The following is a 13,792-nucleotide window of genomic DNA, read 5'->3' on the forward strand; positions in this document are numbered from 1 at the left end:
TATGTTCCTGTGAAGGGCCTTGGAAAATTTTAGGTTGAGATACCTGCTCAGCAAGGATGAGTTGACTGAAGGGTCTGTTTCCGTGTTGTACCTCTCTATGATTCTAAAGGCACTATATAAATGCAAGCTGTTGTGAATTAATTGGCCATTAAACCCTCCAGAAAAAAAGTTAATTTCCACAGTTAACAACAGAAGTGTCTAACTAATGACACGATATTTGTTAATAAAAGCATTAAAGCCAGAATTTTCCAGCTCCTATTAGTTCCAAAGAAGAGTCACGTAAACTCAAAACGTTAACTCTGTTTCTCTCTCCACGGATGCTAAGTTTCTCCTACAATCGCTGTTTTTATTATTGATAACTGTTAAAGTTCATTGATCAATCTTTCACGCCGAGAAAGTGAATAATTAAACATGTGTGGTTCCATTCCATCTTGTAGCAAATTGTTGCTGGAAATATCAATATTTAAACGTCCTTCTAGATTTTCTTCTATTTATCATTCCCTTCTTTCTTTCCCTCATATTTGTTGTTGTTTCTGTACATGAATTCACTCTAATTCACCCATGTTAATACATATTCCTCCTCAGTTTTTGTCTTGTTTCGTTCTAAATCATTTAATCTCAGTATTTCATGAGATAGTGGAGCCCCTCATTCATTGATACACTCACCCACAGTTCCATCAGCTCACACACCCAACAAAGAAAAGGGTGATCAATGTTTTAAAACCTAACCATTGTGAGCAGGCCGCTTGACATTATAATGAACAAATAAAACAGCAGCAAAAGTAGGCCTGCTTCACCGTTGTTGGAGATGTACCACTCAGACACAGACCCTTTGGTCCAACTCATCCATGCTGACCAGATATCCTAACTTAATCTAGTCCTATTTGCCAGCATTTGGCCCATATCCCTCTTAACCCTTCCCATTCATATACCCATCCAGATGCCTTTTAAGTTTTGTAATTGTACCAGCCTCCATCACTTCCCTGGAAGCTCATTCCATACACATACCTTCCTCTGAGTGAAAAAAAATGCCCCTTAGGTCCCTTTTAAATCTTTCCCTTCTCAGTTTAAATCCATGCCCTTTAGTTCTGGACTTACCCACCCTGGGTCTATTTCCCCTATCCATGCCCCTCATGATTTTATAAACCTCTATAAGGTCACCCCTCAGTCTGGGGACTGGCTCTGAGCTGACTGGTCACAGCCAGCATAAAGGGTGACGTGATGACAGGATACTAGCCTCTGTGCAGTTATTTCACACTGTAATGTTGAATTTCTAACTTTATTTCTTTACTTTTCTGCTGCAATCTAAGAAAGACTTTAATGTTGAACTTTTAACTGTATTTCCTTATTTTTCTCCTTTGTACCTGAGATTTTGTATCTAGGTACCTTTGTACCTAAGATGGCAGCAGGAATGGCGACATTGTACACTTTTCACTGTCCTCCTATATCCCTGTACCTGAGTACTTGTGACAATAAAATCTTAATCTAATTCCAAAATTTAATCCCAAAATCTAATTCGGAGGGGAAACATATTCAGCATACTCGGCTCTGGGCCAAAGTGCTGGAAACTGGGAATAAAATATATAAGCCAGCACAGCCTCAATGGACCAAAGAACTCTGTGCAGACCTCCATGATTCTCTGACCTCATCAAGACCATTCAGGATCTTACACACTTCAATTATCCCTCACTCTCTAAACTCCAGTGGCAATAAACTCAGTATATCCAGCCTTTCCTCAAAACAACCCACTCATTCCAGCTCTCAATGTGTAAACCTCCCTCCGAACCCTCTGAAGAGCTACCCAGCTTCACCCCCCCCCCCCCCCCTTCCCCCCGGATACTATGGGGGAATTTAGCATGATTAGAGACAACAAAACTGCAGATGCTGGAATCCAAGGTAGACAGGCAGGAGGCTGGAAGAACACAGCAAACCAGGGCAGCATCAGTAGGTGGGGAAGTCAAGTTTCGGGTGTATCCCTTCTTCAGGGTTGGAGGGTGGGTGTAAGGGGAGCTGCAAAGATAGGGGGGTTGGGAAATCAGGTGAGGGAGGATGCAGGGTTGAGAGGTAGGAATAGGTGAACACAGATAAATGTGGATTTCAACAGCTTCCTCATTTGCCCTCCCCGCAACATTATCCCAGCCCCAAGCCTCCAACTCGGCACCGCCCTCCGAACCTGTCCATCATTCCCCCCCCGACCCATCACCTTCGCCCTCACCATCATCCACCTATTGCTTTCTTAGCTACCTTTCTCCAAACCCCACCCCCTCCCATTTATCTCTCAACCCTGACCCACAAGCCTCATTCCTGATGAAGGGCTTATGCCCGAAACATCGATTCTCCTGCTCCTCGGATGCTGCCTGACCTGCTGTGTTTTTCCAGCAGTACACTCTCGACTCTGATCTCCAGTCCTCACTTTCCCCTGGGTGAACATAGGTAGAGAATGAATTTAGCATAATTTAGTATGGTCAATCTACCTAATCAATCCAATCTTTGGACTGCGGGAGGAAACCAGAGCACTCGGAGGAAACCCACGCAGACACGAGAATGTGCAAACTCCGTACAGACAGTTGCCAGAGGATGGAATTGAACCTGGTCCCTGGCACTGTGAGGCAGCTGTGCTAACCATTGGGCCACCCTTGTTACATAAGAAACTAGCAGATATTTTGGTTATGAAGATTCCAACAAGCATTTATTCTAGTTAACTATTACATCCAAGCATTAAATTTCTCAGACACATAAATGTTTGGGCTAACATTGAACAATTATATTAATAACATAACAGTGTGCTTCCAGCAGAGTGTCATGCTTCAAGTGATCCTGGGCTAAGATGGAATCGGAGACCTTCGTACCCTCAGGTCACATGCAGCATGACTCTGAAAGGTATACTTCCCACTAACCGTCAGGCATAGCACAGCACTAACTGCAGCTCACCAAACCAAAATCACTGGGTACGACACACAATGAACCATCCATCAAAATGACCAGTAGGGAAGGCCTGCATCTGTTCACCATGTACATAGACTTCATAGAATCACAGAGTGGCACAGCGCAGGAGTCATTCAGCCTATCGTGCCTGCACCAGCTCATCAAATGAGCATCATCACCTAGCACCTTTTCCCCCATATCCCCTGTGCAATTTCAATCCAAATCCAATGCCTCTCTTGAATGTTTCAATTGAACCTGCCTCCATTACAGTCCAAGGCACTGAAGGAAAAATATTTTCTTCACATTACCCTTGTTTTGTTTGCAGATCACTTTCAATTTACATCCTTTTACAAGTGGAAAACATTTCTCCCTATCTCGTCTGTCCAGCCCACTCATGACTCTGAAAACCTCCACCAGATTTCCTGTCTTCCTTCTTCTCTCCAGGGAGAACACTCCCAGCTTTTTCAATCTAACCTAATCTATAGTCTAATCTATCCTTATCATTGAAATTTCTCATCCCCTGGGACCATTCATATAAACTACTTCTGCACTCTTTCCAATGTGTTCACGTCTTTCCTATTAAGTAACGCCCACACCTGGACACAATACTCCAGCTGAGGTCTAACACCTGACTTTGAGCTGAGATATTGACCTTCCTCCAATCATAGTGTATAACTTAGTGTGCTACACACTCACACAACTCAATCTGAAGCTTGAGAGTTCAAATCCCAGACTTGAGCATATCTGGCTTTTTTCACTGGAGTGTAGGGGGTTGAGGATGAGGAAGTTATAAAATCATGAGGGGCATATATAAGGTGAGTAGCAAGGGTCTTTTCCCCAGGCTAGGGGAGTTCAAAACTAAGGGGCATATTTTTAAGGTGAGTGGAGAAAGATTTAAAAGGGACATGAGGGGCAATGTTTTTTTACACAGAGGGTGATTCGTGTGTGGAATGAATTTCCAGAGGCGATGGTAGATGTGGGTACAGTTTCAACATTTAAAAGACATTTGGATAAGTACATGAATAGGAAAGGTTTGGAGGGAAATGGGCCAAATGCAGGCTGGCAGGACTAGTTTAGTTTAGGAACATGGAATAGTTGGACCAAAGGGTCTGTTTCTGTGCTGTATGACTTAATGACTCTAGGACCAGAGATCGTTCAGACCAGCCCCTGCAATGCTGAATTGCAGGAGACACTGTCTTTTTGATGATATTATTTAACCTAAGCTCCTTTGCCTTTCCAAATTTACTGCAGCTTGCCATATTTCTTACACAATCTAACAATGCCACACTCCAAAATCTGCTCAAATGGTTGCTTTTTTTCATTCATTCACAGTATGTGGGTGTTCACTGGCTAGGCCAGAATTTATTGTCCCTCCCTGATTGCTCAGAGTCACCTACATTCCTGTGGGTCTGGGAGTCACATGGAGTTGCGAATGACAGATTTCCCTTCCCTAAAGGACCTTAGTGAAACAGATAGGTTTTTTGCAAAATAACAATTGATAGTGGTTACAGATTTTTATTGATTTCAAATTTTAGAATCTGCTCTGGTCGGATTTGAACCTATGCCCCTGGAACATTAGTCTGGGGTTGTTAGGACCCAGACTAACAACTGGGGTCTGGGTTGTTAGATCCAGTTGTATCACCACTATACAAGGGTCTTCTTTAAAATGTTGCGAGAAAGTGCTACATTGATAAAAGGAAGCTTTGCATCTATGAGTAGAAACAGAAAACAGAAGCAGGAATTGGTCATTCGGCCCTTCAAGCCTGCTCCTCCATTCAATATGATCATGGCTGATGATCCAACTCAAGCCCCCTGTTCCTGCTTTCCCTCCATAATCTTTGATCCCTTTAGCCCTAAGAACTAAATCTAACTCCTTCTTGAAAACATTCAATGTTTCATCCACCACTACTTTCTGTGGCAGAGAATTCCACAGGCTCCCCACTCTTTTGGTGAAGACATTTCTCCTCAAACATTGGATCACTGGACCTGAAACATTAACTCTCTCTCTCTTACTCTCTTTCCATAGATTGCTACCAGACCTGCTTGTTCTTTTCAGATCTCCTGTGTCCACGATTCTCTCTTTTATTTATTGGGTTAATGTCACTGGTTAAATTAAATGTTAACTCATGCTTAATTTAACCAGGTTAATTAAAATATGAATCTGTTAATGTCAACTTTATAAACTTCAGGTTTGATCAGGCTGCTGTGTTTGCTGTGGCTTCAGCCCTGGGGCTACTCCATTCTATCCCTCAGCCTAGTGCAGTGACAGCAGGTTTATTAAAAGACGCTCCCAATCCGTAACCTATCAGTTTACACTGAACCTGTTTACTGCAGAGTCCAGAAGGTACAGCTCTCAGCACTAATTGTTATATGCATTCAGCACACAATGTCGTGGGAGCGTTACGGAGGGCAATTAGGAGGAGGAACATTCCATCAGTAGAGATTACAGTCTATGAGGTTTGACCCCCCACTATGTAGACACAGCATCACTCAGTTGGGAGAGGTAGGACGATAGAACCCAGGTGCTGCAGTAGGCCATTCAGCAGAGTCCTCTCTGCTACTCAATGAGATCATGGGTGATTTGATCATTCTCAACTCCAGGCTCCTGCCTTTTCCCCCATATTCCCTCACTGGTTATACTCAATGCATTAACATTTCAGGTCCATTGATCCAATGTTTGAGAAGCATTGTCTTCCCCCAGAGAGGTGAAAATGTGTTGCTGGAAAAGCGCAGCAGGTCAGGCAGCAACCAAGGAGCAGGAGAATCGATGTTTCGGGCATGAGCCCTTCTTCAGGAATAAGGGCTCATGCCCGAAACGTCGATTCTTCTGCTCCTTGGATGCTGCCTGACCTGCTGCGCTTTTCCAGCAACACATTTTCAGCTCTGATCTCCAGCATCTGCAGTCCTCACTTTCCCCCAGAGAGGGAAGAGTCTGCGGAATTCTTTGCCACAGAAAATGATGGAGGACAAACACTGAATGTTTTCAAGAAGTTAGATAGAGTTCTTAGGGCTAAAGAGATCAAAGGGTATGGGGGGTCCAGGAACAGGGGACTGGATTGGATGATCAGCCATGATCATACTAAATGGCAAAGAATTCCACCTATTCACTCCCCTCGGAGAAGAAATTCCTCCTCACCTCTGTCTTGAAGAGGCGACCCCTTACTCTGAACTGATGCCCCCAGTTGTATTCTCCCACAGGGAAAAGCAACCTCTCTGCATCCACCCTGTCAAATCTTCACTGCATCTGGGATGTTTCAATGACCAGGGGGAAGTTGATAAGCCATGAGACAGTGAGCACAGAACAAATACAGACCATTGCCCCAATTCATCAGCGCTTCCAAAAAACAGAAGTGAACTTAAACATGTGAAATGCAGCACAGGCCATTCATTCCATCAATCCTGTGCTGGCGGTTAGTAAGATCTCCAGTCTGCTGCTCTTTCCCCACATCATGCATGTTTAATTCCAGTCATAGAATCAATTCAATGTGGAAAGAGATCATTGAGTCCATACCAACGCTCCAAACAGCATCCCAACCAGAACTACCTCTCAACATTTCCCCATGACCATGTATTTTCCCATGACTATCCCATCTAGCCTGCACATCCCTGGACACTATGGGGAAATTTAGCATCGTCAATTCACCCTAACCTGCACATCTTTAGACGATGGGAGGAAACTAGAGCATCCAGAAGAAACGCACGCAGACACAGGGAGAATGTGCATACTCCACACAGACGGTTGCCCAAGGCTAGAATCGAACACGGGTCCCAGGTGCAGTGAAGTAGCAGGGCTAATCACTGAGCCACCCTGCTGCTGTGCTATATGCATGATTCCTATTGAATCCTACGTTACCGCTCTTCCAAATAACACATTCCAAATCACAACACATTGTTTCAAAGAGTTTCTCATCTCCTTTTCCTCCAGTTCCTTGTCCAATTATAATTGCACACTGTGGTTCCTGAGCCTCCTGGCTGTGGGGACAGGTCCTCTGCACTGACTCGATTCAATGCTTCAATGGGTTTAACAGTCAGAAATAACATGGGCTGTTTTGTAAATGTTGATGTTAGAAATCTTTGTTCCTCATTCATCGGCAAAAAGGACTCAGATGGAAATTATCAAACCACATGTTGGATTTAGGATCTTATTCCCAACAGACAATGTCTGGCCATGCTTTTTGTCAGCTCCACCAAATAACAGATGGTGTCGAACTGTCTGAAACATTAGCATTATGTTGTTCAAAACCAACTCCCGCCAAATTATACAAAGCAGAATAACTACTGTTTCTACACCAAGTATTCAAGCTCCCTGTGTACTGAGGGAGCGCCTTACTGTCGGAGGGGTAGCGCTGCAGGACTGTGTTGTTTGGACGCCAAAGCCGGTGCTCCTCAGCAGGTATGAAGAGTCTGCGGGCACTATTGTTAAGAACAGTAAGTGAGATCTCCCCAGTGCCCAGGCCAAGTGTCTTCAGTGTTATAATGGGTGGCCGTGTCCAAAGATCTTTACTCTTCATCTTCTGGTCCTTGCTCCTGCAAGTTTTAGAACCAGTTCTCTTCTGTCTCACGTCTGTCAGAATCCTGAACCCTCGATCAAATCGCAACTCCTTCTCCTTTGCTCCAGAGGAGAGCAGTCCCAGCATCTCCACCCAAAGCTTGCAGCTTAAACCCTTCAATCCCAGGACTACCTTGGTCAATCTCAAGGATCTGGTCAGCCATCTGAGACAACGTTGAACATCAATGCAAAGTATTTGCTGAATTGTGCGCTCTGAGCATCAAAAAATGTATCACTGTTATTGTCTCCGAAAGACCTCTGACCACTCACTTACTATTTATAAATCCGGAGAAGATTCTTGGGGTACCTTCTGACATTCATCATCTATTCACACATCCTGCCTTTACCAGTCACTTCCTGGTCACCACCCCTCACAAAGTATAGTGCAGACACTGTCTGATGTAGTGAGAGTAAGGACACTCTCTTTATTTCATTTCAATAGATTCTCCTGGATGGTCACTGTCCACAACCTCATGGTTTGCTGGAACCAGGCTATTGCCAGTTTCCCTAGCTCTTTTCCAGCCAATTTCTGGCCCCATTTTTATCCTGGTTTGGTCCCTCCTCATCCCCCTTGAAACATTAGTACCCTTTGGCTGTCGATTATTCCTTGATCTTCTTCATTTCTGAACCATACTTGTGATGATTGTTCTCAGCCTTGGGTTTCCAATGGTCAAGTACTGGAAAATAGGGTAGAATAGTTAGGTGGCAGTCACAGGCATGATGGACTGAAGGTCCTGTTTTCTGTGCTGTAGATCTCTACGATACATGTTCCACTTGTACTCAGCCCCAGCAATACCTCCATTTGATTGCACTAGGAACTCAGTGACAATGGAGGTCCTGCTGAGGACATCTCAGAAATTCCTCCCCCTCTATTCCCTTGACATCAATATCATCCAAAAATCCCCCCAGTCTCACCAATCTATACTCCTTGGATGTCTCAAAGTTCTCTTTTATTTGCTCATGGGACATGGGTGCCACTGGATGGTCCCAGTATTTATTGCCCGTCCCTAGTTACCCCTTGAGAAAGTGGGGGTGAGCTGCCTTCTTGACCTGCTGCAGTCCACCTGCTGTAGATAGATCCACAATATCCTGAGGGAGGGAATTCTGGGATGTTGACCCAGGAACCCTGGAACCTGATCCCCTCGTTTGTGCTTTTCTATCCTTATCAAATGGACTCTGTCCTTGGCCCCTCAAACCATTAGGTCTTTCCACCTCTACAATCAAAGAATCCCAATACTGCCGAAGCAAGCCATTTGGCTCACTGAGTCCACACTAACCCTCCAACAGGAAACTCCTTCCTCACCTGACCTCTGTAACCCTACATTTACCATCACTAACCCACCTAGCCTACACACTATGGGCAATTGAGCATGGCCAATCCACCCTAACCTGCACATGGAGTCATAGAGATGTACAGCATGGAAACAGACCCTTTGGTCCATGCTGACCAGATATCCCAACGCAATCTAGTCCCACCTGCCAGTACCCGGCCCATATCCCTCCAAAGCCTTCCTATTCATATACCCATCCAAATGCCTCTTAAATGTTGCAATTGTACCAGCCTCCACCACATCCTCTGGCAGCTCATTCCATATACGTACCACCATCTGCATGAAAACTTTGCCCCTTAGGTCTCTTTTATATCTTTCCCCTCTCGCCCTAAACCTATGCCCTCTAGTTTTGGACTCCCCGACCCCAGGGAAAAGACTTTGTCTATTTATCCTATCCATGCCCCTCATAATTTTGTAAACCTCTATAAGGTCACCCCTCAGCCTCCGACGCTCCAAGGAAAACAGCCCCAGCCTGTTCAGCCTCTCCCTGTAGCTCAGATCCTCCAACCCTGGCAACATCCTTGTAAATCTTTTCTGAACCCTTTCAAGTTTCACAACATCTTTCCGATACAAAGGAGACCAGAATTGCACGCAATATTCCAACAGTAGCCTAACCTGTACAGCCACAATATGACCTCCCAACTCCTGTAATCAATACTCTGACCAATAAAGGAAAGCATACCAAACGCCTTCTTCACAATCCTATCTACCTGCGACTCCACTTTCAAGGAGCTATGAACCTGCACTCCAAAGTCTCTTTGTTCAGCAACACTCCCTAGGACCTTACCATTAAGTGTATAAGACCTACTAAGATTTGCTTTCCCAAATTGCAACACCTGGCATTTATCTGAATTAAACTCCATCTGCCACTTCTCAGCTCATTGGCCCATCTGTGGGCTGTGGGAGGTAACACATGCAGACACGGGGAGATGTCTGTGTGGAGTTTGCACAGTCACTAGAAGGTGTAATTGAATCTGGGTCCCTGGCGCCAAGGCAGCAGTGCTAACCACTGAGACACCATGCCACCCAATATCTTCCCAACTCGCACAACAAGCCCACCTGCCTGTTTTCCTTCCTATCTTTGAAGCCTTTATATCCTTAAAAGGTGAAGTGCCCAGATCTCACCAATCTTAAGCCATCTTTGAGATACTCCATCTATTCACCATCATCTTGCTACATGGCTCATTGTGTTCACCAGAATTTGTACATTTATACACCCGCATCAAAACACTACTTTTGTATTTCTCACAGTCCCCCACAGCACACTCCCATCTGCGATATGTAAGATGTACACGGTTATGAGGGTGTTAGACAGTGTGGATATGAAGCAGTTGCTAACAAGGGGCCATCATTTCTAGGTGAAATGTAGGAGGTTGAGAGGGGATTTGAGGAGAACATTTCTCACCCAGAGGATGGCAGAGATCCTCTGCCTAGGAGGGGATTGAGGCGGGAAACCTCCCAACTTCTCAAAGGTAGGTGGATAAGCAACCAGTGTCATAACATCCTAGGCTGTAGGCCTAGTGTTGGAAAGTGGAACCGCTCTAGATTTTTAGAGTTGTTTCTGGCAGTGCAGACCCGATAGGACAAAGGGCCTCATAGAATTAGACAGTACAGAAGGGGCCATTTGGTCCATTGAGTCCCTACCACCAGACAAGTCCCACACTTCTGTCTGGTGTGATCAGACGATTTTTCTTTCCTCTCCCCAGTTTTATTATCTCTTCCAGTGGTCAAGATGTCAACTCTGCTGAGCGAGGTAGTCTTTGTAGAGGATAGACCAAAGGAGAAGAGCTTGAGGGACGTTGTGAAGGATTGCTATGCAAAGTCTGCAGGCCTTTTAAACAAAGATGATACAAAGAAACAACAGGCACTCACATGGAGGTAGTTCCCTATGATAGGTGATAACCTAAGGCCATTATTCCTAGACTATTACCTCAGAGATCTTTGTAATGCCCAGGGGACCCAAGTTTAAACCCTGTCATAGTCACACAGCACAGAACAAACCCTTCAGTCCAACTCATTCACAGTGACCAGACATCTCAGTCTAACCTAGTCATTTTGGTAAGGCAAACCAGGGCAGGACTTGCCCAGTTAATGGGGAGTGTTGCTGAATGGAGACCTAGGGGTGCAAGTAGATAGTTCTTTTAAAGTAGAGTCACAGGTTGACAGGGTGGTGAAGGAGGCATTGGCACGCTTGCCTTTATTGGTCAGAACATAGAGTATAGGAGTTGGGTGGTCATGTTATATTTATATCGGTCATTGGTGAGGCAACATTTAGAACATTACATACAATTCTACAGGAAAGATGCTAAACTTGAGAAGGTGCAGAAAAGATTTACAAGGATGTTGCCAGGGTTGGAGGATTTCAGCTATAGGGAGAGGCTGAATAGGCTGGGGCTGTTTGCCCCACAGCATCAGAGGCTGAGGAGTTACACAGGTTATAAACCTTTTAGAGATTTATAAAATCATGAGGGGCATGGCTAGGTTGAATGGCCAAGGTCTTCTACCTAGGGTGGGAGAGTCCAAAACTAGAGAGAAAAGATTTAAGATTAGAGGGGTAAGATTTAAAAGGGACCTAAGGGATCACACTGTGGGTGGTGTGTGTGTATGGAACCAGCTGCCAAAGGAAGTGGTGGATGCTGGTGCAACTACAACATATAAAAGGCATCTTGATAGGGACATGAATATGAAGGGTTTAAGAGGGACATGAGCCAAATGGGACTAGGTCAGATTAAGATATCTGGTCAGCATGGACAAGTTAGACCAAAGAGTCTGTTTCTGTGCTGTACATCTCTATGACTTTTGCTGACTATCCCTAATTAATGCATATAAATCCTATCCCTCAGAATCCCTTCCAACAACTCCCTATTGTAGAATTTGGATTAATTTTTTTAAAAATATGGATATAAGCATCTAACGATAACCATGAAACTGCTGTTGATTGCCAGACAAACCCACCTGGCTCATGAATGCCCTTTATGGTAACAGTAATGTATAGTGAACCAGATCTACCATCCTGACCCTAAAGGTGACTCCAGGCTGTCAGCAATGTGGCTGACGTGGGAAAAGTTTGGAGGGACAGGGGTCACGAACGGGCTGGCGTGACTACTTTAGTTTGGGATTATGTTCGGCTTGAGCTGAAGGGTCTGTTCCCGTGCTGTATGGCTCTTAACTGTCATAGGGTCTGTTTCCGTGCGGAATGCCTTCGGTCCAACTCGTCCACACCAACCCAATCTAGTTCCACCTGACAGCACCCAGCCCAAATCCCTCTAAACCCTTCCTATTCATATACACACCCAGATGCCTTTTAAAAATGTTGTAATTGTACTAGTCTCCTCCACTTCCTCTGGGAGCTCATTCCATACACGTACCACCCTCTGTGTGAAAAACGTTGCCCCTTAGGTCTCTTTTATATCTTTCCCCTCTCACCCTAAACCTGTGCCCTCTAGTTCTGGACTCCCCGACCCCAGGGTAAGGACATCTATTTAGGCAAAAGTGAGGAATGCAGTTGCTGGAAACCAGAGTTTAGATCAGAGTGGAGCTGGAAAAGCACAGCAGGTCAGGCAGCATCCGAGGTGCAGGAAGATCAACGTTTCGGGCAAAAACCGTTCAACAGGAATGCCCTTGTCTATTTATCCTGTCCAACCCAGCCAACAAATATGAAAAAGATGTTCCTCCTTCACCTGCCCCCCCCCATCACAAGACCCACCCACAACATCTCCAGTGGCTATATGGGGGTCTGCAGTGAGATAGCCAACGATAGTGTCTTTCATTGGTTTATAGGTGGTGACCAGTTGAGTTGTCTTGGCATGAGGAAGCCTTGGGCCTGACCTGAGCCCTCCACCCCCCCTAATCCTCACCGAACAGAAGATTGAAGATGACCTCCTGCCCGGCTGCTGTGCTGCTCTTGGTCAGACAGAAGACGGTGCCCCCGATCCAGGGCACCCCGTGGCCGGTCACCCCGATGAGTTTGACGATGGGCCTGGCGCTGCTCCAGGCGGAGGAGCTGCTGGCGCAGACCCCGATCCTCTTGGACAGGCAGATGTCGATGGCCATCAGCGAGTTGACGGCGATCCCCCGGAGCGACGGGTTGAGCTGCATGCAGTCCTCCTCGGGCAGCGGTGGGTACTCCCTGCCCTCGATTGCCAAGGGGGGCTGCTGCTGCTGCTGCGGCGGCTGCGGCGGCTGCTGCCCGCTGGCCCTCCTCAGCGAAGCCCGCCCCTCCTGAGGGCCCCTCGCGGCCTGGGTCAGGGACATGAACTCGGGCCGGTTGAGGACGTTGTCCCTCTCCCTGGCGCGCGATCGGCCCCGCTGCACGGGCATGGCTGCTCCCTTCTCTCGCTGGCGGGCTGGCGCGCACGCGCTCCGCTTTGCAGAGGCTCCGACAATGGAGGCTGGGCTCGGCGTCGCTGCGGGCGCGCTGCAGCTGCTGGATACATTCAAACGGCCCAGCATCGCGAGCCAAGGAGAGCCCCCCCACCGCGACGACAGCTGCACGTGCTCCAACGGACTCAACGCAGCCGGCAGCCAATCAGCGGCCGCGCCCGTGCACCTGGCTGGGGAGCCAATCCGAGACGGCGACCTCGCGGCAATCTCCCGGGCCCAGCTGCGGTGTTCCCAGGGCATTGTGGGTACTGTAGTTCTACACCGGCTGCAGGGATCCTCTGGGAGCACAACTCAATGCAATGGTGCTGCAGCAAGGTCCAACACACTTCCTCGAAGCGGTGGGCAGGGACCTCTGGGGTGAGTGGGAGAAAGCGCCAAGAGGATGCTCCGCTCCGGGGATCGCAGAAAACACAGATATCGTCAGAACGTACACATGGCTCAGGTCAGGACAACTCGCAAGAAGAGCTGAATAAAGGGACAAACGAGGGAGTGCCGCACCGTCGGAGGGTCAGTGCTGAGGGAGTGCCGCACTGTCGGAGTGTCAGTGCTGAGGGAGTGCCGGACTGTCGGAGGGTCAGTGCTGAGGGAGTGGGCACTGTCAGAG

General features: G+C 46.7%; 1 protein-coding gene across 1 annotated transcript in view; it reads right to left on the bottom strand.

The window, feature by feature from the left end:
• Positions 1-13,374, bottom strand: part of LOC140469431 (inactive phospholipid phosphatase 7) — a 31,771-nt gene extending 18,397 nt beyond the window's left edge. Inside the window, exon 1 of the mRNA XM_072565946.1 lies at positions 12,663-13,374. Coding sequence (XP_072422047.1) covers positions 12,663-13,257 — 595 coding nt within the window. The 5' untranslated portion in view covers positions 13,258-13,374. The remainder of the gene's footprint in view (positions 1-12,662) is intronic.
• Positions 13,375-13,792: the final 418 nt, after the last annotated feature.

Source organism: Chiloscyllium punctatum, chromosome 49 (genome assembly GCF_047496795.1).
Source record: "Chiloscyllium punctatum isolate Juve2018m chromosome 49, sChiPun1.3, whole genome shotgun sequence".
Classification (NCBI taxonomy): Eukaryota; Metazoa; Chordata; class Chondrichthyes; order Orectolobiformes; family Hemiscylliidae; genus Chiloscyllium; species Chiloscyllium punctatum.